This window comes from Myxine glutinosa, chromosome 12, assembly GCF_964187855.1.
Source record: "Myxine glutinosa chromosome 12, kmMyxGlut1.1, whole genome shotgun sequence".
Lineage (NCBI taxonomy): Eukaryota > Metazoa > Chordata > Myxini > Myxiniformes > Myxinidae > Myxine > Myxine glutinosa.
In genome coordinates, this window is record NC_136272.1 from 107,574,128 (window position 1) to 107,598,141 (window position 24,014).

At 46.4% G+C, this 24,014-nt stretch overlaps 1 protein-coding gene across 8 annotated transcripts in view; it reads left to right on the plus strand.

Annotated features, from left to right (window-relative positions):
• The window catches only part of LOC137416198 (alpha-1,3-mannosyl-glycoprotein 4-beta-N-acetylglucosaminyltransferase B), a 202,858-nt gene that overhangs the window by 142,950 nt on the left and 35,894 nt on the right, over positions 1–24,014 (plus strand). For all 8 annotated transcript variants that reach the window (XM_078766195.1, XM_078766198.1, XM_078766197.1 and 5 more), the window contains exons 8-10: positions 3,429–3,504; positions 19,861–19,975; positions 23,851–23,981. In XM_078766195.1, the coding sequence (XP_078622321.1) occupies positions 3,429–3,504; positions 19,861–19,975; positions 23,851–23,981 (322 nt within the window). The remainder of the gene's footprint in view (positions 1–3,428; positions 3,505–19,860; positions 19,976–23,850; positions 23,982–24,014) is intronic.

Below are 24,014 nucleotides of genomic sequence, written 5' to 3' on the forward strand. Positions count from 1 at the left end.
TGTTGGGCTAGCGGCTAGGGTGCCGGCTTAGGATCCTAGGATCCTGGGTTCGAATCCCGGTCGATCGCTGAATTAACGCCAGGGGGGTTGACTCAGCCTGTCATCCTTCCGAGGTTGGCTAATTGAGTACCAGTTCACTGGTAATTCCCTGTTTGTCGTTAAAGGCGGCAAAAAGGGTTGGCGTCAGGAAGGGCATCCGGCCGTAAAACATTGCTTCAAAAAGGCGACCAAAAAACAACAACAACCACGGTTCTCAAAAAAGGCCAACCCCCGCAATGGCCTCTAAAGGTGGTTATTTTTTTTTAATATAATGCAGGATTACACAGGTGGCAAACCCAAGGGCTTTAATGTTTCACAAATCAATCAAATGAATCCAAAATCACATGTACAAGGGGGAATACAAAGAAGGTAGCTCACCAAAAACAGGCAGTCACAGGCAATAAAGAGTGTGTGATACATACACTAAAATAAAATGGATGAGATGTAGACTTGATCCATGCCTTTCTTACGGCTATACACAACGTGGGTACCAAATCAGACCATCCGCGGATGGAGAAAAGTAAAGAAGATAGAGAAAGTGCGAGGGTCATGACCTCTTGCTCACTGGGGAGAAGCTCTCATGCTTCTGCGACCCAAATGCTAAAGGGAGGGACCGAGAGGAGAAATACAAGGGGGGTGTCTAGGATGGGCGAGTGTAGAGCATACGGTGGGGTGTGTGAAATGTGGGTGGTGCGAGAGGAGAAAAACTGTGAAAGTGTGTTATCAGTGGTTGTGGGCCGCAGCAATGCCACCAATCGTCAATGCCCTCTATTGATGGTGATTCTGCATTCAAGGGAGAACGATAAAATAAAAATAGCTGAGAAAAGAACGCGTGAGAGAAATAATCTACTGTTTGAGAACTAAAACATGTATGAAAGCGTCGATTGGTCTGGCCCTATCGATGCGCTCTCCACGGTGCATGCTCCACTCGCCCAAGGCTCGGCTCCAGTTCCAACCCACTTTCGCAGCGAGTAGCCAAATATCGGATCAAAATTGGGGTGGGGCCAAATATCAAATAAAAATCACCTTGTGGTGTGTCTTCGACCCGTTGATTGGTGCAACACTTCTATAGCCCCACCCACGTGAGACCTTCATCACGATTTGTGCTCAGTCTGTCATTCCAGCATGGCACACGGCAGAGCTCCATGATTAGCATGAGCTGTCCTTGTGGGACAGGTTACAGGTGCGGGGGCAAGTGCCCAGAAGCTGGTATTTGTCAGGATGAGTGAGCAGTGCAATGAGGTGCCAATGAGATGCTAGTGGCCAATTATCACCTCGTTGTTTGGTTGTTTACCCAGGTACTGAGGAGAAGAGTCAGTCTGCCGCCGCCGCCACTGTCCATGCCTTTCCACTCTCTCTTCTTGGTTGGTGGCAGTGTCTGCGGGGTGGTTATATGAGGTCGTGGTTATGTGGGTTGGTTGGGACGAAGTGGTGGCTATCAGGTTGAGGATTGTGCGGGCTACTGTTTGTATGTATGTGTCAAGTTTCAGAACAATCAGTCGAGTGATAAGGAGGGGGAAGGGGGGGGGGGGGGGGGGGATGGTAAAAATAGCAAAAAGTTAACAGACGGACAGACATCCGGACATCATGACCCATTTTATAAGTTAATCTCTTCGAGAATCGAGGCGAGATGACATAGTAATAATAATAATAATAATAATAATAATAATAATAATAATAATACAGTACTTCAAAGCAAGGGAGGGCCATTAGGGCTATCAAGCATGCACAAATATTTCCAACCTATGGCTGTTTGTCCGTGCTCTATCCTCTTTTAACTCAACTGGACTATCGTCCAGTTGAGTTCATCACATACTGAACCCTCCGGCGCCCGTCGTCTGTCGTCGTCGTCGTCTGTCATCTGTCGTCCATTAACTTTTCGACGTTAACACTCCAGCGTCCACAAATATCAACCGATTCTGATCAAACTTGACATGCAGCATCCTTACCCCAAGGACCAGGTTGGTATTACATTTCAGCCCGATCCGTTGAAAAATGGCGGACGTAGGCGACCATTTTGTTTTTGGTCATGAAAACGACGTTAACACTCTAGCGTCCACAAATATTAACAGACTTTGATCAAACTTAGGATGTTTAACCCTTACGACACAAGGTAGGTTGCTATTGCATTCCAACCCGATCCGTCACAAAATGGCCGCCATAGGCCGCCATATTGTTTTCAGCTCCGAAACGACGTTAAGACTTTAATGTCCACAAATATTTATGGATTTTGATCAAACTTGGCATGTGAGATCCGACCTACTTTAAAGTTGTCCAGTCAGTTCAGTTGAGTTCTGCTTCCCTGGAAGCTCTAGTTTAATGTTGAGTGTCAAGCAAGGAAGCAGCACGTTCCATTTTTGAAGTCTTTAGCATGACTTGGCCGAGGTTCGAAGTTCGAACCGCTGACCTTCCAAATTCAGAGCGGACACTCCAACCATTACACCACGGAGTCGAGTAAAGCATTTAGGGATTGTGAAGTTGGAAAGGAATTCCAAATTGTTCGGCAAAAGATCATTAAACAATCTTACACTTACTAAAGCCATCAGATGATGGCCTTTATTAAGTTGAAAAGTATATGCAGGGATTTTTGCAAATATCAGATCCCATAAATGTCTCGTGTCAAACGATTATAGATGCTTTACTTCAGAATATTCATTCACACAATGCTTGCTTTTATATAAACTAGGGCATTGCCCGTACTATATCTATATCTAAAATTATATCCCCCCCCCTCTATTTACATGAAATGGTTTGGTCCAAAGCGAACGGCTTGCGAGTACGGTGACAATCCCCCCCCTCTATTTACATGCAATGGTTTGGTCCAAAGCGAACGGCTTCCGGAGTTTGGTAAAGAAATCGCCATCGCGTGCACAAACGCGCAGGAAAGCGAATGAATCGCAAATTCGTTTTTATTAGTTGTAAAACATAGTTTAACGCCAACATAGTTTGCAAACGTGAAATAAATGAATACGCTCTCAAATGTGCCATCCGAGGCAGAGTGTGCCCGCCACGTTCGGCACACGCGATAGTTCGCTGCTCTCTGATTGGTTGAATCGTTTTTTGGACATAGCTCGGTAAGTAATTGTCCGATTAATATGAAACCTTGAAAAGGCACATCCTCGGGTCCCCAGCAATATACCTGGCAAGTTAAAAGTATATCGGACCCGTGGTTGTCGAGAAACAGCGGTCACAGACAAACAGACGTACAAACGTACAGACAGAGATTACTGGAATTATAGATAGATTGTATTAAAGAGTAGCAAAAGGATAAAGAAAAACTTGTTGACCATCGTTGTCGCTCATGAATATAAAGTAACAAATAAATTGTTTAAAACCCTTGCTAGTGAGTTGACTGACTGCACCTGTGGTGACTTGTGCGGTCTTTGCAGGTGGAGAACAAAACAAAATCTTGATTATTCTTTCCTTATGCTCTATGGTCAGAGCAAGGGCAAGTACTTTGTGCAGGTGAGAAGTTTTTTTTATTCACCCAATATATTTTTTTAAATTGTCCAAGGAAACGGTTCAGTTTAGCATTTTAAATATGAGATGCAAAGCCTAGAAATGAACGAAACCCATCAGAATTACCCTTTAGAACCCTTTATAATTACCTTTTAGAGCCCATTAGAATTACCCTTTAGAACCCTTTATAATTACCTTTTAGAGCCCATTAGAATTACCCTTTAGAACCCATTAGAATTACCCTTTAGAACCCATTAGAATTACCCTTTGTAACGCATTAGAATTAGCCTTTATAACCCATTAGAATTACCCTTTGTAACACTTTTGAATTACCCTTTAGAACCTATTAGAATTACCCTTTGTAACGCATTAGAATTAGCCTTTATAACCCATTAGAATTACCCTTTATAACACTTTTGAATTACCCTTTAGAACCCATTAGAATTAACCTTTATAACCCATTCGAATTACCATTTAGAACCCTTTATAATTACCCTTTAGAACCCATTAGAATGACCTTGACGATTACCATTTAGAACCCTTTAGAATTGCCCTTTACAATTACCATTAGAACCCTTTAGAATTACCCTTCAAACCCATCAGAACCCTTTAGAACTCTTTATAAGCCTTTATAATTACCCTTTAGAACCCCCTAGATTTACACTTTGGAACCATTTAGAATTAAACACGGTGGGTTAGAAAGGTTCTTCATTTTTGATGGATGGATGGATGGAAGGAAGGACATCGCCAAATATTGAAGCTGCTTCACCACTTAAAATAAAATAAATTAATAGCAACTCGAAAGTATCCCAAAATGCAAAGCCCGTCGCTTCTGCTTTGTATTCAAACTGAAAACAGCAGGTAAAAAATAATTACATTTTATTAATTATCTTCTCAATTTGTTGCTCTTTAACGGCCACTATTATTCCACCTTGTGGTGTCTGCCAGGGGAAGTTCGGCCCAAGTCTTTCATGAACCGGCCTGGCCAGGCCTGACGTTTGCCTATTTAGGGCAGGCATTTGGAATTTGGCCATGGTGCCGGCGATACTCGCCTACTCTTTGCGAAGGACACCATGGGTGGGATCTTTAACGCCCACCAACCCAAGCTGGCAGAAGAGACTCCCAGTTTAACGTCCATCTGAGGGACCGCACACACATTGATGAATCACCCTTCCTGTTAAACACCAAACTGACAGTTTATAGCTGGGTCGGGATTCAAACCCAGGCTAGACAGCTTATACGTGAGTGTGCGTACCTCTAGGGACTAGGCCATCCTGTCATCACAAATTATCTTCTCAATCATTAGAAGTTGGTACTTCGCTTATTTTTCAAGATATTCAGCTCACAAGGTTCAGACATACATGGCGGCGGCCATCTTGGATTTTGACGTGGCGACCCAATTTTCAATAGGGTTCTTCCTTATGCCTAGATACACCCACGCACCAGATTAGAAGTTGGTACTTTGCTTATTTTTCAAGATATTCCGCTGTATGTGTATGTGTGCTTCCGGTGTATTCCCCTTCCCCTTATTCCGGTGTGCTTCCCCTTCTCTCCCCATCTTGTCTTCCGCTCTCTCTTTTTGTGTGTTTTGTTTGTCTGGTTGATTTGTTTGTGAAGTAAATGTTAGCTCTTTCGCGAGCCTCGATTCTGTATACAAAAAAAAAAAAAAAAAAAAAAAAAAAAATCTTCTTATTATAATGGAGCAAATATGTATTGTTATGTATGTATGTATGTATATGTATATGTATATGTATGTATATTTGTGACCAAAACGTCGTCTTCTTCTTCAAATGTATATAAAACTGAAAAACACGGTCCATGAAGCCATGAGGGGGGTGAGGCAGGCGGTGAAGCCGTGTGACTATATATCTATTAATTCCGTACTGTTTGAATGTCGGTTGTAGCCTGTATGTTAATTACATACGTCTATTAATTATGTACTGTTGGAATATACCTTTCGATCATTATGACTGCTGAAACCCCTTCTGCCTTTGAAGACCCTTCAAGTACCCCAAGATTCCTTAAGACCCAAAATACCTTTAAAGACCCCAAAACCCCTTAAATACCTTGAAGATCCAAAAGACCCTGAAGGACCCTGAAGACACAAAATACCTCGAGGACCTTTAAAGACCCAGATGACCGAAAAAACCATGAAGACCCAAAATACGCAATAGACACAGATATAAGATCTGAAGACCATTAAAGACCTGAAGACGATTAAAGACCCAAAGATCCGTAAGATGCTTTAGACCCATTAGACTAGCTTGGACCCTTGACCATTTAGAGCTTTGCACCACTTGGACCTTTTTAGATTACAAATAAATTACAAATAAATAATATCACCAACATCACAAATAAATTTGTACAAAAGAAATGTTTGTATTATAATTGGTGTAAATCATGACAACGCAGCAACTCAGGTACAGTATTATCCTCAGTTAAAACAAGCTATTGCCTTTGTAGCGATGTGTGGTGAGGCGAGCAAAGCGAGCTGATCCACACTAGTTCTCATAATAAAGGCTTGTTGAAAAATTTATGACGAAAGCTCAAATGATAAGCTAGAAAGTATCTCAAAATGCAAGCAGACAAAATACAGCAACACCGAAGCGATTACAAAACCGGCCATCTCGCGCTGCGCAGCGACACACAGACTAATAAGGTGGGGCTACCATTTCATGGAGAGTAAACCTAATAATAATAATACCAATGTGAGCCATTGCCACCGATCACTTTTGTGGCGAAATGTGGCATCTCGTTACCATTGGATGCAGAAGCTGAAATTGCCTTTAAAGATTTATCATATTATTGTGCAAGTGGTTCATCCTACTGTTGTCTCATATAATGCAAAGTTAACTTTTGATGTCCTCAAGAGGGTTCCAACTGGTTAAGTGGACAGGTTAGGATTCTCGATGAAGGATGACGTGCTTTGAGATGCTTCAATGTACCTGTGCATCACCATGATAACAGTTTGTAGTTTGGTTTGATTAAATTTGGAATGATCCTTTGGGGGACGTTACTCGTTTGCAGCATATATATAAAAAAAAAATTCCAAATTTTTATTCCATTTACAAGCCCGATGTCATCTCTTGAGCCCTATTTGTACGTAACATAGGTCAAGGAATATATGACAGCTCTTTAATTGCAAATTAGAATGTACATTTAATATTGTTGTATAAGGCTAAGGCCTATGACCGATAGTTTTTACAGGATAAATGGAATCTTGTTCACAAGAAATCTTTGAGACCCGTTACGACAGCATCGACCTTTCACCAAGGTTGCAAGGTGCAGTACTAAACACCAGATCTTGAGCCAGGCCCAAGGCAAAGTGGCAAAAATGGTGGCAGGTTCTCGAGCGATAGAATAATTGCCAAACACATCGACTTCAAAGCGACGTTTCCACTAATGCCATGGTATTTTCAGTTTAACTCCGATACCTTGACTGTAGGAATTGATACCCTAAAAATTAATTGTGATGCTCCAGGTTGTCCCGCATTGTAAGCTGTTGTTGCCAGTGCATGGACTTTGTGTGATGTGATTTCATTCCTGTGCATGGTTAATGTGGGGGTTCTGTTTACCATGCAATGATCATTGCTGCTTGGGTGGAAGATTTTTAATCTTCATTTCTTTGTTTTTGTAAAATATGCTTTTAATGCAACAACATATTTCACTTTGGTTTAATTACAGGCTGTGAATGTTGAAAATTGTTTTGTAACTTCTGCCACCAAAGGTGGATGCAGGTTATGTTTTCATCTCTTTGTCTGTCTTGTGTTTTTTTTCTGTGAATAGGATATCTCAAACAGTTATGGACGGATTTGAATGAATATAAACAGGCATTACAAAAGTATTGGGACAGCACACCTAGATTTAGGATGAACTATTCCAACCTACGTGTGCATATCCTCCCACAATGCAAACCAGCAGGTGGTTTATAAAGGAGTTCAGCAGACGGAGGTGCATGGAGGTAAAGATCTGACTGACCTTCAACGTTCAAATGTTATTTGATGACATTTCCATCATATTCGGCCTTACCTCGTCGATTAGGAAGAAGTTTGGAAGTAGAGATCATCAGGTCGTGTCGATTGCCAGATTGAGCTATATTGCACCCGATGTATCCAAAAGTTTAGTACAAAGCAAAGGTCCCAATTTGGAACAAAGCGAGGGTGCAAGGGTCCCAATTTGGAACAAAGCGAGGATGCGAGGGTCCCAATTTGAAACAAAGCGAGGGCAAGAGGGTCCCAATTTGGTACAAAGCGAGGATCCCAATTTGGAACAAAGCGAGGGTCTGAGGATATGAGGATCCCAATTTGGAACAAAGCCAGGGTGCGAGGGTCCCAATTTGGAACAAAGCCAGGGTGCGAGGGCCCCGATTTGGAACAAAGCCAGGGTGCGAGGGCCCAGATTTGGAACAAAGCCAGGGTGCAAGGGTCTCAATTTGGAACAATGCGAGGATGTGAGGGTCCCAATTTGGAACAATGCGAGGGTCCGACGGTGAGAGGGTCCCAATTTGGAACAATGCGAGGATGTGAAGGTCCCAATTTGGTACAAAGCGAAGGTGCGAGGGACCAATTTGGAACAAAGCGAGGATGTGAGGTCTCAATTTGGAACAAAGTGAGGGCAAGAGGGTCCCAATTTGGTACAAAGCAAGGGTGTGAGGGTCCCAATTTAGAACAAAGCAATGTTGTGAGGGTCCCAATTTAGAACAATGCGAGGTTGAGAGGGTCCAAATTTTGTACAAAGCAAATCACAAAGGCAAACCCATTGACTTGACCAGCTGCTTAATCATATACAGTGGGTAAAGACTTGTACATGGAGTGGTGGTGCGGAATAGGTTTGTGAGGGAGAGGGAGAGGTGGAGGTAGTGGTGGTTAATGGTACATTTTGTAAAACGCATCGCATAGTTCTTCACGTTTGGATAATTTGCATTTGTAACTTCACTTGTAAGAGTATGACGTATCAATAGAGGTTTCTACATGTATAACACTGTGATCACCTGACATATCACATATCATTGGCTAACAGACGGAACTAAGGTTTGACAGGTATTTGTAATCATTATTAAATGTTCTCTCGGTGTTTTTGTTAAGTCCACATTAACAGCTGTTCCCATTGTCTAGTGTTCTTCCTCAGTGCGTCCAATGAATCAACATTCCACTTTGTATGTTCTTCCCCGGATGTAATATTTTCACATCATAATATCACATCGTTATTCAAAAACTCCGCAACCAGACACCTTCAGCTATTCCTGCATTAACAAGTCGTGGTTTCAGTCAGTTTCTTAACCTACGCTCGTAAGCTACACTGCTTACCGGTCCATCAAAAGAAGAATGCCCGCACTGTGGTCCCAACCTGTGACAAAATTCCAGTAACGGGCCGATTTGGAAATGTGCATTTAAATCACTCTTAAAAGATGAACACCGCGATTGGGAGACACACATTAAATGCGCTATTAAAAAATTAACACGACACCTATGAACCATGTCACCCTCCCCACGGTTATATCAGAACGAGCTGATTCTTCACACGGTCACAGATTGCTTAACCCCAGTGTGTGTCGTTCAAAAATTACGTAATGCTATTTATTTTCGTAATTTGCCTAACGTAACTTTCGACTTTGTATATTATTCCCCGGATAAATATATTTGCACATAATATCACGTCGTTATTCAAAAACAAACCATTGTTACATTTCCCTTCAAAACTATCCAGTGTCCTTTTGCTCCCCAAAATGAAATTTACATCGAAGTCACCATTGGTGCTTCTCTTGACCTCGATAGTTTTTTTTTTTAAAATCACTTGAGGTCATCATCAGGTGATACACATTTACCCTCATGGGCGAGTGAAGCATTAACTCTACAAATGAAAGGCTTTCCCTGTAATTCCCGTTTTATCATAATGCTTACTTTCCATCATGGACACTTTGAGTTGTCCTTTTGTCATTTCACTTTTCTCGGTCCTTTCTTCCCCCCCGCTCATCTTGGATGACCATTCCGACTTGCACCAGCTCACCTCACACATGGATGGTGTCACTCATGAATTCCAAGTCTTTCTTCAACTTCCCTTATGTCACTGAAGTATTTCCCCTCATGTTTCCAAAGAAAAAAAAATTCTGGTCAATGTCAGCACCCAAAAAGAAGAAGAAAAAAAGAAGAAGTCCCTTTACCCCACTCCAGTAAAGTATTCGTGCTTAAATTATTTTAACTAGTGGGGTCACCCGTGGGAATCCCACAGGCATGGAGGTTTATCGTTGTGATTGGTGCAGCCGTTTTTGCGGTACCCGGGACAATAACGTTGGGCGGGAGTCCAAACCTGAAAATTCTGGAGACCAAAGCTGAAATTGGGAAAAAACAATATAGCCTATTTTACTCCAGGGGATCGCAGGATTACCCACCCAAAATATCGTTGCGATCGGTTCAGCCGTTTTTGCGGTACCTGGGAACGGACGGACGGACATTTGGTGAATTATAGTAAGATATACAGTACAGGTTTTATTGTCCATTACTTACAATAATTAATCAATCATTGTATCTACCTGTGCACCAATAAATTTGTCGCCGAGTCCTCTTGGACATCTTGTGTAGCATTTCCAGTCACCTGTGTGAAAGAGGGCACGACTGCACCACACAATTCTTCAATCGTCCTATCCCGGTTTGTGGACATACCGGTCCCATTATTGAAGCACCACAAAGAGTTGTCTGGAGTCGTTAGATCTGGACTACATGCTGGCCACGGTCGATGAACTGCTGATGTTGGCGAACCACGTCCAATCCATCATTGAGGGAATGTTTCATTGACTTTTTGTTTCATTGAAAAATGCACGGGTGTACCATCTTGTTGAAACCAGACACTTTCAACACCTTCAGAAAACCAAGATGGCGGCCGGCCATATCATCTCTGTGCTATGGTGGGTGGGTCAAGGGACAGATTGTTCCTCGGTCTTTATTGAAATCCCCATGGTGTGGTCCGGCAGCTGTCTGATCAATGGGTGCACGTTTCAAAAATCGACCCCCACCAAGAACCCCCAACAACAACACCAACAATGTGAACCTCTTGTAGACCTAAAAATATGGATCAAATAAATGTCTTGAGGTCATTCCTGCTAATGTCATCACATGTGGAGGGTGACGCTCCAATTCCAATGTGAAATGTCGATTTTCCTTAGACCAGAACACCACATTTTGTGCCCGTGAGCTTTGATAAATGGCACATTTGTTTGAATATATTTAAATATATATATATATATATATTGTTGCGGATATGGGATTTGCATCCATCCATATCCGCTTGTAAATATTCCCCTATTTCCTCAATACTTCCCAACTATCCCCAATCCCCCATTCCCTAGTCCCATTTTCTGTAAACAACACTCTGTAGACCCGACCTCCCCCTATTTCCCCCATTAAATGTCGTGCCCAGGTTCACCACATCTCATGTAAGACAACTATAGGACATCTTGCTAGTTATTCTTAGTCTATGTCAGTTAAGGACTCATTTCCATTAATTCTGACCCTTCGTTGCACCAGAATGTGATTGTATGGCACCGTTAGGAAGTTTAGGACCTCCCAATACCTCCCCGCAGCTCTTCCTGACGGTTCAGCAACAACAGCAACGGCAGCGGCGGGCACGGGAAGTGCGCGTCCTCACTCCGGCTTGGTTGGTAGGGGGTGTTGGGAGGGCATCAGGCCTTCCCAACGAGCCGCCATCGAACATGTGCTCGACGGGGTTACCAAATAGGGGCTCCCTGTCAGCTCCTCGTCAAGGGCGGAGCCCGGTAACCCCCGCACCCAATGGAAGCGGCGGACCGGCCCCAGTGGGGCGGAGCCAACCAGCCGAGGGCGTGTCACTCCCTGCTGAGCATGCTCAGGGAGAGGGAGGTGACGTCAGATGCGCGCTGAGCTTGGAGCAAGCAAGACCACCTCCGAGCGCTGTGAGACCTCCCCGCATCTTCTGGACTGGACCGTGCTTTATCCTGTCCCCGAGCCAAGGTGCACCTTGTGCCATCGAACTACCTGTCCCTCCCTGGCATCAATCCCTGTGTAAGTCAGCCTTGTTCCGTTTGTCTGTGGTCTGTCCGGGAATAGATAAGATTGTATTTAAGTGCCCATCTCTTCTGTGTCTTTTACCTCACTCTGCCGTGTAATCTACCCCCTTTTCTCCACCACTGTAATTATACCCTCCTCCGGAGGTCTTGAGAACTGTACCCCTTGCGTCGTTTCCTCTTTCCCAGTCGTCGTGTCCTTTCCATCATTGATTTGGCATAGCGCGATTTGGTCAACGTCTGGGTGAATCGGGTGAGTTGGGGAAGAATCGGGGGAACTGTTAGGTCGCGGCAATACCACCGCTCGGTAAATAACATCTAAACCGCGTCCGTAACAATTGGTGTCTGGGAGTGAGATACGGACCCGAAGCGCGCTTAACGCGCTCAAAATTACAAGTCACCGAAATTTGATTTTGTTTTACAAAAAACCCGAATTTTGAAAGTCGCGCTATGGGAGATCAAGACGGCTGGGTTCCGGTAGAGGAGAGTGAGGCAGGGTCGATCCAGGACCAAATTGAGGGACATGAGGAGAGCGAAGCAGTGAGGGTGGCAGGTTCGCAAAATGGCGTCCTCGCGCACGAGGTTACGGGCGCGCAAAATGGCGCCTCGCAGATGGCTACGGCGACCGCGCCCGCGACCGTAGCAGCGCCGCTGGTGGATTTGAACCTTTTTTTAATACAAATGAAGGCCCTTATGGCCCAGAATAGCGAACAATTGGAACAAAGAATGGGCAAGCAATTAAGGGAGGACATGGGGGCCAATAGCCAACGGTTAGAACAAAGGATGGGGTCCAATAGCGAGAAATTGAGGGAGGACATGGGGGCCAATAGCCAACGGTTAGAACAAAGGATGGGGTCCAATAGCGAGAAATTGAGGGAGGACATGGGGGCCCAGATCGGAGGGTTAGGGAGTAGAATAGAGGGATTAGGAAACAAATTTGAGGGACTAGACAACAAATTTGAGGGATTAGACAATAGATTAGGGGAAATACAGGAGGGGTTAACGGGGGTAGAAAACAGAATGGCCGCTCAAGAGAATCAAATGGAAGGGATGAAAAAGGGGTTAGAGGGGTTAGAAAACAGTATGGAAGGCAAATTGAGGGACATGAGGGACCAAGCGGAAAGGGAAGTTAAACAAATGGGGCAGCAGATAGAGGGGGTCAGAATGGGGGTAGAAACTAAATTGGATGCTCACAGGGAGGAAATGGAGCAGATGAGGGTGGCATCTGGGCAGGAGATGCAAGTGATGGGAGAGGAGATCAGAAGAGGTGTGAGTGAGGAGGTCGGAGGAGTGTGCGAGGAGGTGAGGCACTGTGAGGAGCGCATGGAGAAGGAGGTGAGAAAGGGGACTGTAAAATTGCAAGGTGGTATAGAGGAGTTGACGCTGGGAGTGGAACAGCTGACGGAGGGACAAAAAGAACTAACGGAGCAGGTTCAAAGGAACACTGCGGTATTAGGAGGGTTAAAAGCGACACAAAACGACCTAAAAAATGACTTGATAGCGACACAGAGGCAATGTCAGATGGTACGTGAGGGACTGACAACGAGGTTGGACGAGGTGACAGAGGTAATGGAGACGAAGGACCGGCAGGTGAGGACGCACATAGAAACGGTCAAGGTGGCCTTAGAGGACGAGCTTGAGGAGACGCACCGGGAAATAAAAGAGGTGAAGCAGAAATTAGAAGAAGTGGAAGAAGGGGTAAGCGAAATTAAGAAGCGATGGAGAGGGGATAAGAAAGAGATCAAAGAAGAAGTAAAAGAATTGGTCCAAAGTCTGTGTTCGGATCGTGATGATGTGCTCATTAACCGGATGAGGGATTCGCAGGTGATGGAGGAGAAGCGAAGAGAAAGAGGACCCAGTGTAAGTGGTGACCAATATGGTCGTGCGTATGATGCGCCAGGTGATTTAATAAGCTTGGGGGTCGAGATGGACCCGGGTGTTTGTGAGAGGCCGTTGGTGAAGTGTGCGACAGGTCTGGTGTGCGAAAAAGGAGGTGTGCGAGAAAGTCCGACTCTGGGGTGCATGGGGAAAGAGTGCGCTGTCAAAAGTAAGGAAGAGTGTACACCTGTGGTGAGTGTTACAGAGGGTGTAACGGGAGAGTGTGCGCGAGAAAGGTGTGTAACGGACGGGTGCATGAGGAAAGAGTGCGCTGTCGAGAGTAAGGGTGAGTGCGCTGTCAAGAGTGGAGGTGAGAGTAGTAAGAGTGACACGGAGCGTGAGTTGGTTGTGACAGGTGAGAAAGGAAGCACACCTGGAATGGTAGAGCGTGTGTGGGAATGCACGCTGGAATTGGTAGTGAGGCACGTGGTTGGGTGTGCGAGTGAGAGCACACCTGTGATTGTCACAGAGGAGGTGACCGAGGAGGGGGCGCGAAGAGGTGTGTTGGTGAAGTGTGCGAGCGACGAATGTGTGCCAAGGTGTTCGGTGGTCAGGTGTGTGACCAAGTCTGTGAGTGGAATGAGTGTACCTGGGTGTGTAAGAGAAGGTGCAATGACCAAGAGCAGGGAAACGGCTGGATGTATGAGCAAGAAAGGGGTAGCGTATGCGTGTAAGCATGCAGGTGAGGCATCGACGGTAACCGGGTTAGCGGTTAGAGCGACTTATAGCCGAATCGGGCCCTCGGTGCGTGCCGGGCTTCGCGTGCCGCGAGAACCAGCGGGGATCCGAGCCACGGCGGGTTCAAAAGGACCGCCGTACGCGATCCACGCTGGGCCTCGCTTTGAACGGCCGCGTCCGTGCTCCACTAGGCGGAGCGGGCAGCCCGATAGGAAGGGTCGTCATGGCGACCACTTTTTGTTGAGGCATTCCGGCAGGTCGAGATCGGGCCATGGGATGGCTCCGTGCCGAGATGGTGCGTGGGACCTCGGCCCGGGTAAACCTCCTTCCCTGCACCGAATGCGGGACGTTTTTTTTTTTTTTTTTTTTTGTATACAAGATCGAGGCTCGTGAAAGAGCAAATATCCAGCCGCTGGCAGTATCCAGCCGCTGGCACCAAACAACCCGCATTCATGGCTTGGCTGTACGAAGCCGAGCTTTAGAAGTGAATTGGCGCACCGAGAGGCATTAGTAAGTAGACTGTAATGACGAGGATAGTGTTTTGGCCCCGAAATTAGAAAAACAAAATTTGATGATTGGCAGTAATGATTGGCAGATGATGGGTAGTGATTGGCAAATTTTTGATTTGTTGAAATTTGATGTGCAAAATTGGTAGTGGGAGATGCCCGATGTGGTGGGATGGCAACTCTGTCATCCCTCACAAATAGGGGGCAGATGCGCTATAGATTATGGGGTGTATGGCAGTGAAAACTAGCCCGGGTGGGTTAGGATATTGTGTGTAGGGATCTAGCGAAGATGACATTAGGTAACGTTAAGGTTAGTTAGTGACAAGGATACCTGTAGAGGGGACGCAGGTAGATTAGAGTGGATGATAATGACGAGGGAGCGCAATAGTTTAAAGGGACGACTGGGAAGCGCAAGTTTCAGAGGGGAGTAGTTAGATGAGATGATGCTGTGTGAGAACTGGACAGGTGTGTGGAGCAGTGTATGAGTAGTGAGTGTTGTGGATCAGCGCGAATGCGCTTGGGGGAGAGAAGGGTGCAGGCGGCACCAAGTATGAGAGCACAGGTGTGCAAGCACAGGTGTGTGGAATATATGGAGCAGAGAATGAGTGGTGTGGAGAGAGTTGGAGTAAGTGGTACGGAGTGGTGTGCGTGGTGCGAAGGTGTGGATGGGGGAAGAGTGGACCCCCATCACGGATACCCGGGACGGGTAGTGTAAGTGTTAGGTAGAGGGTATAGGTAAATTGTGGTTGGATATTGGCATCTGTGGTGCGGGTGGAAGAATGATGATTGGATGGGTGCATTAGTGTTGTGGAAATGGCTGGGCGTGTAGCCTGTTAGTGTGTGTAGTTGGTTTGGGCACTCCACCACTGTGAGGATGTTGGCCAGGTGAGGCCGCAGGTGGGCTCTGGGAGCCGGTAGTAGTTGTTGTGGATGGGGCCCGAGGATCCGGAGGACGGACCCGGGTAGCCCAGTGCCAGAGGGCACCAAGGGGTGACAGAGCCAGGAGGGGCCCTCCCCAGTTAGATAGGTTAGGTAAGGAGCAGGTAAGCTCGGGTGGCAACTGCAGTGGTGGAGGTGTGCAGGTGGGTAGACCTGCTGGGAGAGCTACACGTCACAGCCCAGAAATTGTGCAAGGGCACCGGGAGATGAATCGGGGGAGTGAGACCCCAAATTGAGAAGCACCACAGTTTGGTCAATGGGAATTGGTTTTTAGAACCCATAGTGTAAGTTGGCCAATGGATTGGCAGGGAAAGACCCCGGGTAATGTAAAGTTGTTAAAGTCATTTAGGAAATAGTTAGGATTGATGAACCTGTCGCACCATACGCAGCCACTTACCTGAGGTGATGATGATGACTCCACACCTGTGTTTTCTTTGTTTTGTGTTGCAGGAAAGGAGAATTGCTGTTTGGATTTGTGAGACGCATCACGACGTGGATGAGACATTGGGGTGATTCCATCTCTCCCTCCTTAGGAGGGACTGATGATGAATTGATGATGGCAGATTTTGATGTTGAGTTGGAGATGGCAGATTTTGATGAGAGTTGGAAATGGCAAATTTGATTGGTTAGGAGGGAGAGAAGACGAATTTGGTTTATGGGAGGAACGGGGAAGACAGTAGGGACGTTGTTGATGTGTAAAGTAGATGTTTATGGGTAGTGTTGTGTTTTGTGGATACAGTAAGGGGTAAGGGAGGGGCAATGTAGGTTACCTGGTGGGGGGTAGGGGGGGGCGTACGGTAGGAACGTACCTGTCTCACCTGGTTCCCATGTGCCCCCAGTGTGCATTACCTTGTATTGCGTGCACTTTTGCGCCCTTACCACCTTACTCACTTGCCTTCTTTTGTCTCCCACCTCCGAGGATCTGGCTTTGGGGCAGAGAGAGAGGAGAGAGAGGTGCTGGCTCCGCAGTTGTGGGCCTGTACTTCCGCTGCTTGCTGCCTGGATCGATACACCATATGGACCACAATTTTTGTGGCCGCCCACAATGGACCGCAGTTCTTTTGCGGTCAAGCACCACCCGTGGATGGACCTCTGGGTCAACGTGGCACCTATGCCATACAGGTGAACCACTTTTAGTTGGCCCCCCTGACGGCCACAATTCAGAAATGGACGCGGTTGGCGCCTTTCTTTATTTCTAAAGAAGCCAGAAGGCCAAGTGCACTCCATGAAGGCAAGACCAGCGGCAGAACATCGGCCGGCTGCGACACCACCGGTGACCATGGACACTTAATTGTGCATTTTTATGAACACTTTATTGGTGCACCGGATGGTGCTGACTGTGCGTAATGGGGTGGTGCTTTTGGTGCTTGGACGGGGTGCTCTGCACATTATTAAAGGCCGTAGGGCCACAGGGCACTCGTGGGTTGGTGTATCGATGCTGGCATGCGTGCTCTCCCTATGCATAACATCTGCATGTGTTCCTCAAAGAGCAGGTCCTGGATCGTAGTGTAAATATCAGTGTTGTATAAATAATGCTCCCTACCGGCTGTATGTTTAGTTTGAGGATGCTTTCCGCGATTCGGTTATCCTGTGGGTGTGTTTCTGTTAGGAGAAGGGTGCAACGTCGCAGGGGGACATATTTACTCATTTGTGAACATCTGTAAAACTGTCGCACTCAGGGTTGAGTTAATAGTAGAGGGAACTACATCTGAGTGCCACACCAAAGTAGGTAAAAATTTATCGGGTCGGCACGCCCCGAGGTAGAGAAGGGTGCAATGTTGCGGATATGGGATTTGCATCCATCCATATCCGCTTGTAAATATTCCCCTATTTCCTCAATACTTCCCAACTATCCCCAATCCCCCATTCCCTAGTCCCATTTTCTGTAAACAACACTCTGTAGACCCGACCTCCCCCTATTTCCCCCATTAAATGTCGTGCCCAGGTTCACCGCATCTCATGTAAGACAACTATAGGACATCTTGCTAGTTATTCTTAGTCTATGTCAGTTAAGGACTCGTTTCCATTAATTCTGACCCTTCGTTGCACCAGAATGTGATTGTATGGCACCGTTAGGAAGTTTAGGACCTCCCAATACCTCCCCGCAGCTCTTCCTGACGGTTCAGCAACAACAACAACAGCAACGGCAGCGGCGGGCGCGGGAAGTGCGCGTCCTCACTCCGGCTTGGTTGGTGTAGGGGGTGTTGGGAGGGCATCAGGCCTTCCCAACGAGCCGCCATCGAACATGTGCTCGACGGGGTTACCAAATAGGGGCTCCCTGTCAGCTCCTCGTCAAGGGCGGAGCCCGGTAACCCCCGCACCCAATGGAAGCGGCGGACCGGCCCCAGTGGGGCGGAGCCAACCAGCCGAGGGCGTGTCACTCCCTGCTGAGCATGCGCAGGGAGAGGGAGGTGACGTTAGATGCGCGCTGAGCTTGGAGCAAGCAAGACCACCTCTGAGCGCTGTGAGGCCTCCCCGCATCTTCTGGACTGGACCGTGCTTTATCCTGTCCCCGAGCCAAGGTGCACCTTGTGCCATCAAACTACCTGTCCCTCCCTGCCATCAATCCCTGTGTAAGTCAGCCTTGTTCCGTTTGTCTGTGGTCTGTCCGGGAATAGATAAGATTGTATTTAAGTGCCCATCTCTTCTGTGTCTTTTACCTCACTCTGCCGTGTAATCTACCCCCTTTTCTCCACCACTGTAATTATACCCTCCTCCGGAGGTCTTGAGAACTGTACCCCTTGCGTCGTTTCCTCTTTCCCAGTCGTCGTGTCCTTTCCATCATTGATTTGGCATAGCGCGATTTGGTCAACGTCTGGGTGAATCGGGTGAGTTGGGGAAGAATCGGGGGAACTGTTAGGTCGTGGCAATATCACCGCTCGGTAAATAACATCTAAACCGCGTCCGTAACAATATATTGTATGTTAAAAGAGTTTAAGAACGAATGCTTTACTGTGGAGGGGTAAAGCGACTTTCAGGCCACCGTGTACTATTATTGACTTTTTCATTGTTATTAAAACACTAATTTTGTACCAAATTTGTATGTTGTAATCATCCTTCAACTTCCTGAATATGGAATTGGTGGTGGGAAGTGTGGGGTTATCTGATGAGGGTTTCACTACACTTGTACCAGATGGATTGGTGCCTTTGTCGTCAAACACCACACGTAGATACCGTGCGCAGAGGTAGCACATTTCAATTCCCGTCCCGACTACAAAACGTCACACCGGTGATTCACAGGTAGAGCGTTGTATTAATGAACGCACTGTCCTTCGGACGAGACGTTGAATTACGGACCCGCCTGCTGACATTGATTGCTGGTTGATGTTAAACATGCTGCTGTCTTTTGGAAGGAGGGAAGGTAGGGGGAAAAAAGCAGAGAGGATTCAAGTTTGGTACAAAGAGATTGTTGTCTATCATAAAAAAGGGAATTTTAATGCAACTTTTTTCTGTGATACATTTCCCTCTGAGTCCACTCTTTCATTTCCACACATGTTGCAAGGCTTTAGTGGGAATTCTAAATGGTGATGCACTTGCGTTTTCTTTCTCCTTGCACTACATGGTTATTTCAATAAAGACCGAGGAACAATTTGGAGAATACCCTGTAGAATGTTCTCGGTAAACACGTCTGAAGAAGGTGACTTGCAACTTGGTGATTTCACAACAAAAAAACAAATTGAGTGTCAATGTTTGGGGGGACAAGTCTCCATAAAAATGTTTTTTTTTGTTTTTTTCTTCACCCATTGTGTTGGGGAGTGGGCGGAAGTGCGTTAGAATGAAGTTGAGTGAGCAGTGCCTTAATTTAGTTGATGTATACCCACTACCTGCGAAGATAGTTCACCGTGCCTTGATAGTTCATCGAAATGACTTCCGACGAGCATTCCTTGGATACCTGAGTTAAAGTCCCACCGAGCAGGTCGTTGTTTTCTTGGAGTTTGTTTTGAAGATTTTAAAGTTTAAATTCTTCATGCGTACATTGCATCCGTGCAAAAGAGTTTCGTGGAAGGGTTGAAAGTAGTTAAAGAATGCCCTATAGGCTGTCAGCAGCTGTGAATAATTTTTTTTTTTACAGGATGAGGTCAAACATTCTGTAGGTGAGTAAAGATTGGTACAATATCGATAAGAGACTTGGGAATCGAACCAGTAATTTTCTGGACTCGGCCGTGCAATAATCTTGCTTCTCAAAACATAAAGCCAGCTCAAACCGGCATGTTCGATTGCACTGCAGCACCGATGATTCGCTCAACTCGCGTTTGATGGTCTTTGGCAAATAGTCACTCACGCGTTCCATTTCGTTTTTTTTTGTTGTCCCTGACACACCCCCAGCTTGAGGATGACATTGTCGCCCGGCCCAACTACCTGAGCGTCATGCTGAATTTTGCAGAGCAACAGCCATCCGAAGATTGGCTCATTCTGGAGTTTTCACAACTGGGATTCATTGGTAGGAAACTTCCATTATGTCTCAACGCATCGCACTTTTGAATGCTTGGGATGGAATTGGAGATAAAGGAGTCAATTTATATCGCTGTATCCACATGTTGTACGTGCTTGATGAGACTTGGACTCCATTGTGTAGTTTATATGTGCACACAGACTTCAAAAAAACAACCATTTGTCTGATGAGTGTTTTTTTAGAAATAATCTAAGATTTTTGACCGTAGATCTTTGACCCTCTATTTCATCCAATTGTCTAGGACTCAAGATGACATAAACTCTGAAGCAACAATTCCATCCCATCCTATTCCAACATAGACAATAAGGCAATGTCTGTACGTCTGTTCCTTATGAAATGCAAAACAGCTTGGCTTAAACCCACTAAATTTTGCATTCGTGCTTGGGGTGCCCAGTGTCAGGTCATGGGCATTAAATACATCTCCCTCTCCTGCCCATCCCCCCCGCCCCACTCTCATTCCACTCCCTGCTGTGTGTGGAGACAAGTTGCGATTTCTCCCTGTAGTTGTGGAATAGTCCAAGTGTTTGAACCACTGACCTGTGCCGGAGGGAGCAGGTATTGAGGATATAGGTACACGATGCCAAATCTGAAAACAAATCCTCTCGCTCTTCGCAGGTAACGGGTATTGAGGATGGGTACACGATGCCAAATCTGAAAACAAATCCTCTCGCTCCTCCCAGGGAGCGGGTATTGCGAATGGGTACACGATGTCATATCTGAAAACAAATCCTCTCGCTCCTCCCAGGGAGCGGGTATTGCGAATGGGTACACGATGTCAAATCTGAAAACAAATCCTCTCGCTCCTCCCAGGGAGCGGGTATTGCGAATGGGTACACGATGTCAAATCTGAAAACAAATCCTCTCGCTCCTCCCAGGGAGCGGGTATTGTGAATGGGTACACGATGTCAAATCTGAAAACAAATCCTCTCGCTCCTCCCAGGGAGCGGGTATTGAGGATGGGTACACGATGTCAAATCTGAAAACAAATCCTCTCGCTCCTCCCAGGGAGCGGGTATTGAGGATGGGTACACGATGCCAAATCTGAAAACAAATCCTCTCGCTCCTCCCAGGGAGCGGGTATTGCGAATGGGTACACGATGCCATATCCCCCAAAAAATCCCCTCACTCCTCCCAGGGAGCGGGTATTGCGAATGGGTACACGGTGTCAAATCTGAAAACAAATCCTCTCACTTCTCCCAGGGAGTGGGTATTGCGAATGGGTACACGTTGCCAAATCTGAAAATAAATCCTCTCGCTCTTCGCAGGTAACGGGTATTGAGGATGCGCACGCAGACGATGCAAAATCTGAAAATAAAGCCTCTCGCCCCTCCCAGGGAGCGGTTATTGCGAATGGGTACACGATGCCAAATCTGAAAACAAATGCTCTCGTTCTTCGCAGGTAATGGGTATTGAGGATGCGCACACGATGCCAAATCTGAAAACAAATCTTCTCGCTCTTCGCAGGTAACAGGTATTGAGGATGGGTACACGATGCCAAATCTGAATCCTCTCGCTCCTCCCAGGGAGCGGGTATTGCGAATGGGTACACGATGTCAAATCTGAAAACAAATCCTCTCGCTCCTCCCAGGGAGCGGGTATTGTGAATGGGTACACGATGTCAAATCTGAAAACAAATCCTCTCGCTCCTCCCAGGGAGCGGGTATTGTGAATGGGTACACGATGTCAAATCTGAAAACAAATCCTCTCGCTCCTCCCAGGGAGCGGGTATTGTGAATGGGTACACGATGTCAAATCTGAAAACAAATCCTCTCGCTCCTCCCAGGGAGCGGGTATTGCGAATGGGTACACGATGCCATATCCCAAAACAAATCCTCACTCCTCCCAGGGAGCGGGTATTGCGAATGGGTACACGATGTCAAATCTGAAAACAAATCCTCTCGCTCCTCCCAGGGAGCGGGTATTGCGAATGGGTACACGATGTCAAATCTGAAAACAAATCCTCTCGCTCCTCCCAGGAAGCGGGTATTGCGAATGGGTACACGATGCCATATCCCCAAAAAAATCCCCTCACTCCTCCCAGGGAGCGGGTATTGCGAATGGGTACACGGTGTCAAATCTGAAAACAAATCCTCTCACTTCTCCCAGGGAGTGGGTATTGCGAATGGGTACACGTTGCCAAATCTGAAAATAAATCCTCTCGCTCTTCACAGGTAACGGGTATTGAGGATGCGCAGACGATGCAAAATCTGAAAATAAAGCCTCTCGCCCCTCCCAGGGAGCGGTTATTGCGAATGGGTACACGATGCCAAATCTGAAAACAAATGCTCTCGTTCTTCGCAGGTAATGGGTATTGAGGATGCGCACACGATGCCAAATCTGAAAACAAATCTTCTCGCTCTTCGCAGGTAACAGGTATTGAGGATGGGTACACGATGCCAAATCTGAATCCTCTCGCTCCTCCCAGGGAGCGGGTATTGCGAATGGGTACACGATGTCAAATCTGAAAACAAATCCTCTCACTCCTCCCAGGGAGCGGGTATTGCGAATGGGTACACGATGTCAAATCTGAATCCTCTCGCTCCTCCCAGGGAGCGGGTATTGCGAATGGGTACACGATGTCAAATCTGAAAACAAATCCTCTCACTCCTCCCAGGGAGCGGGTATTGCGAATGGGTACACGATGTCAAATCTGAAAACAAATCCTCTCGCTCCTCCCAGGGAGCGGGTATTGTGAATGGGTACACGATGTCAAATCTGAAAACAAATCCTCTCGCTCCTCCCAGGGAGCGGGTATTGCGAATGGGTACACGATGCCATATCCCAAAACAAATCCTCACTCCTCCCAGGGAGCGGGTATTGCGAATGGGTACACGATGTCAAATCTGAAAACAAATCCTCTCGCTCCTCCCAGGGAGCGGGTATTGCGAATGGGTACACGATGTCAAATCTGAAAACAAATCCTCTCGCTCCTCCCAGGGAGCGGGTATTGTGAATGGGTACACGATGTCAAATCTGAAAACAAATCCTCTCGCTCCTCCCAGGGAGCAGGTATTGCGAATGGGTACACGATGCCAAATCTGAAAACAAATCCTCTCGCTCCTCCCAGGGAGCGGGTATTGCGAATGGGTACACGATGGCAAATCTGAAAACAAATCCTCTCGCTCCTCCCAGGGAGCAGGTATTGTGAATGGGTACACGATGTCAAATCTGAAAACAAATCCTCTCGCTCCTCCCAGGAAGCGGGTATTGCGAATGAGTACACGATGACAAATCTGAAAACAAATCCTCTCGCTCTTCACAGGTAACGGGTATTGAGGATGCGCACACGATGCCAACTCTGAAAACAAATCCTCTCGCTCTTCGCAGGTAACGAGTATTACGAATGGGTACATGATGCCAAATCTGAAAATAAATCCTCTCGCCCCTCCCAGGGAGCGGGTATTGCGAATGGGTACACGATGACAAATCTGAAAACAAATCCTCTCGCTCTTCACAGGTAACGGGTATTGGGGATGCGCACACGATGCCAACTCTGAAAACAAATCCTCTCGCTCTTCGCAGGTAACGAGTATTACGAATGGGTACATGATGCCAAATCTGAAAACAAATCCTCTCGCTCCTCCCAGGGAGCGGGTATTGAGGATGGGTCACGATGCCAAATCTGAAAACAAATCCTCTCGCTCCTCACAGGTAGCGGGTCTTGAGTAGTTCTTAAAATTCTAACGATCAGGTGTTTGGGATATTTATTGAAATTCCACAGGACTCTGCTTGTGTGTCCACAGCTTTTTCTCAATGTCAAATACAGTATTTCCAGATGAATTTAACATTGGGTCTTCCAGGAACAGTCTTCTCCTAATGACTATGAGATTCACAGGGGTTTTCTTCCTTGGGTCCACCTGCAGGCAAACTCTTCAAATCTACAGACCTTTCTCTCATCGTGGAGTTTTTCCTCATGTTTCACAAAGACAAACCCATTGACTGGCTGCTTGATCACATCCTGTGGGTAAAGACTTGCAATCCAGAGAAAGATGCGGTACGTGGAATGGTGTTGTGGGATGGGTGTGCG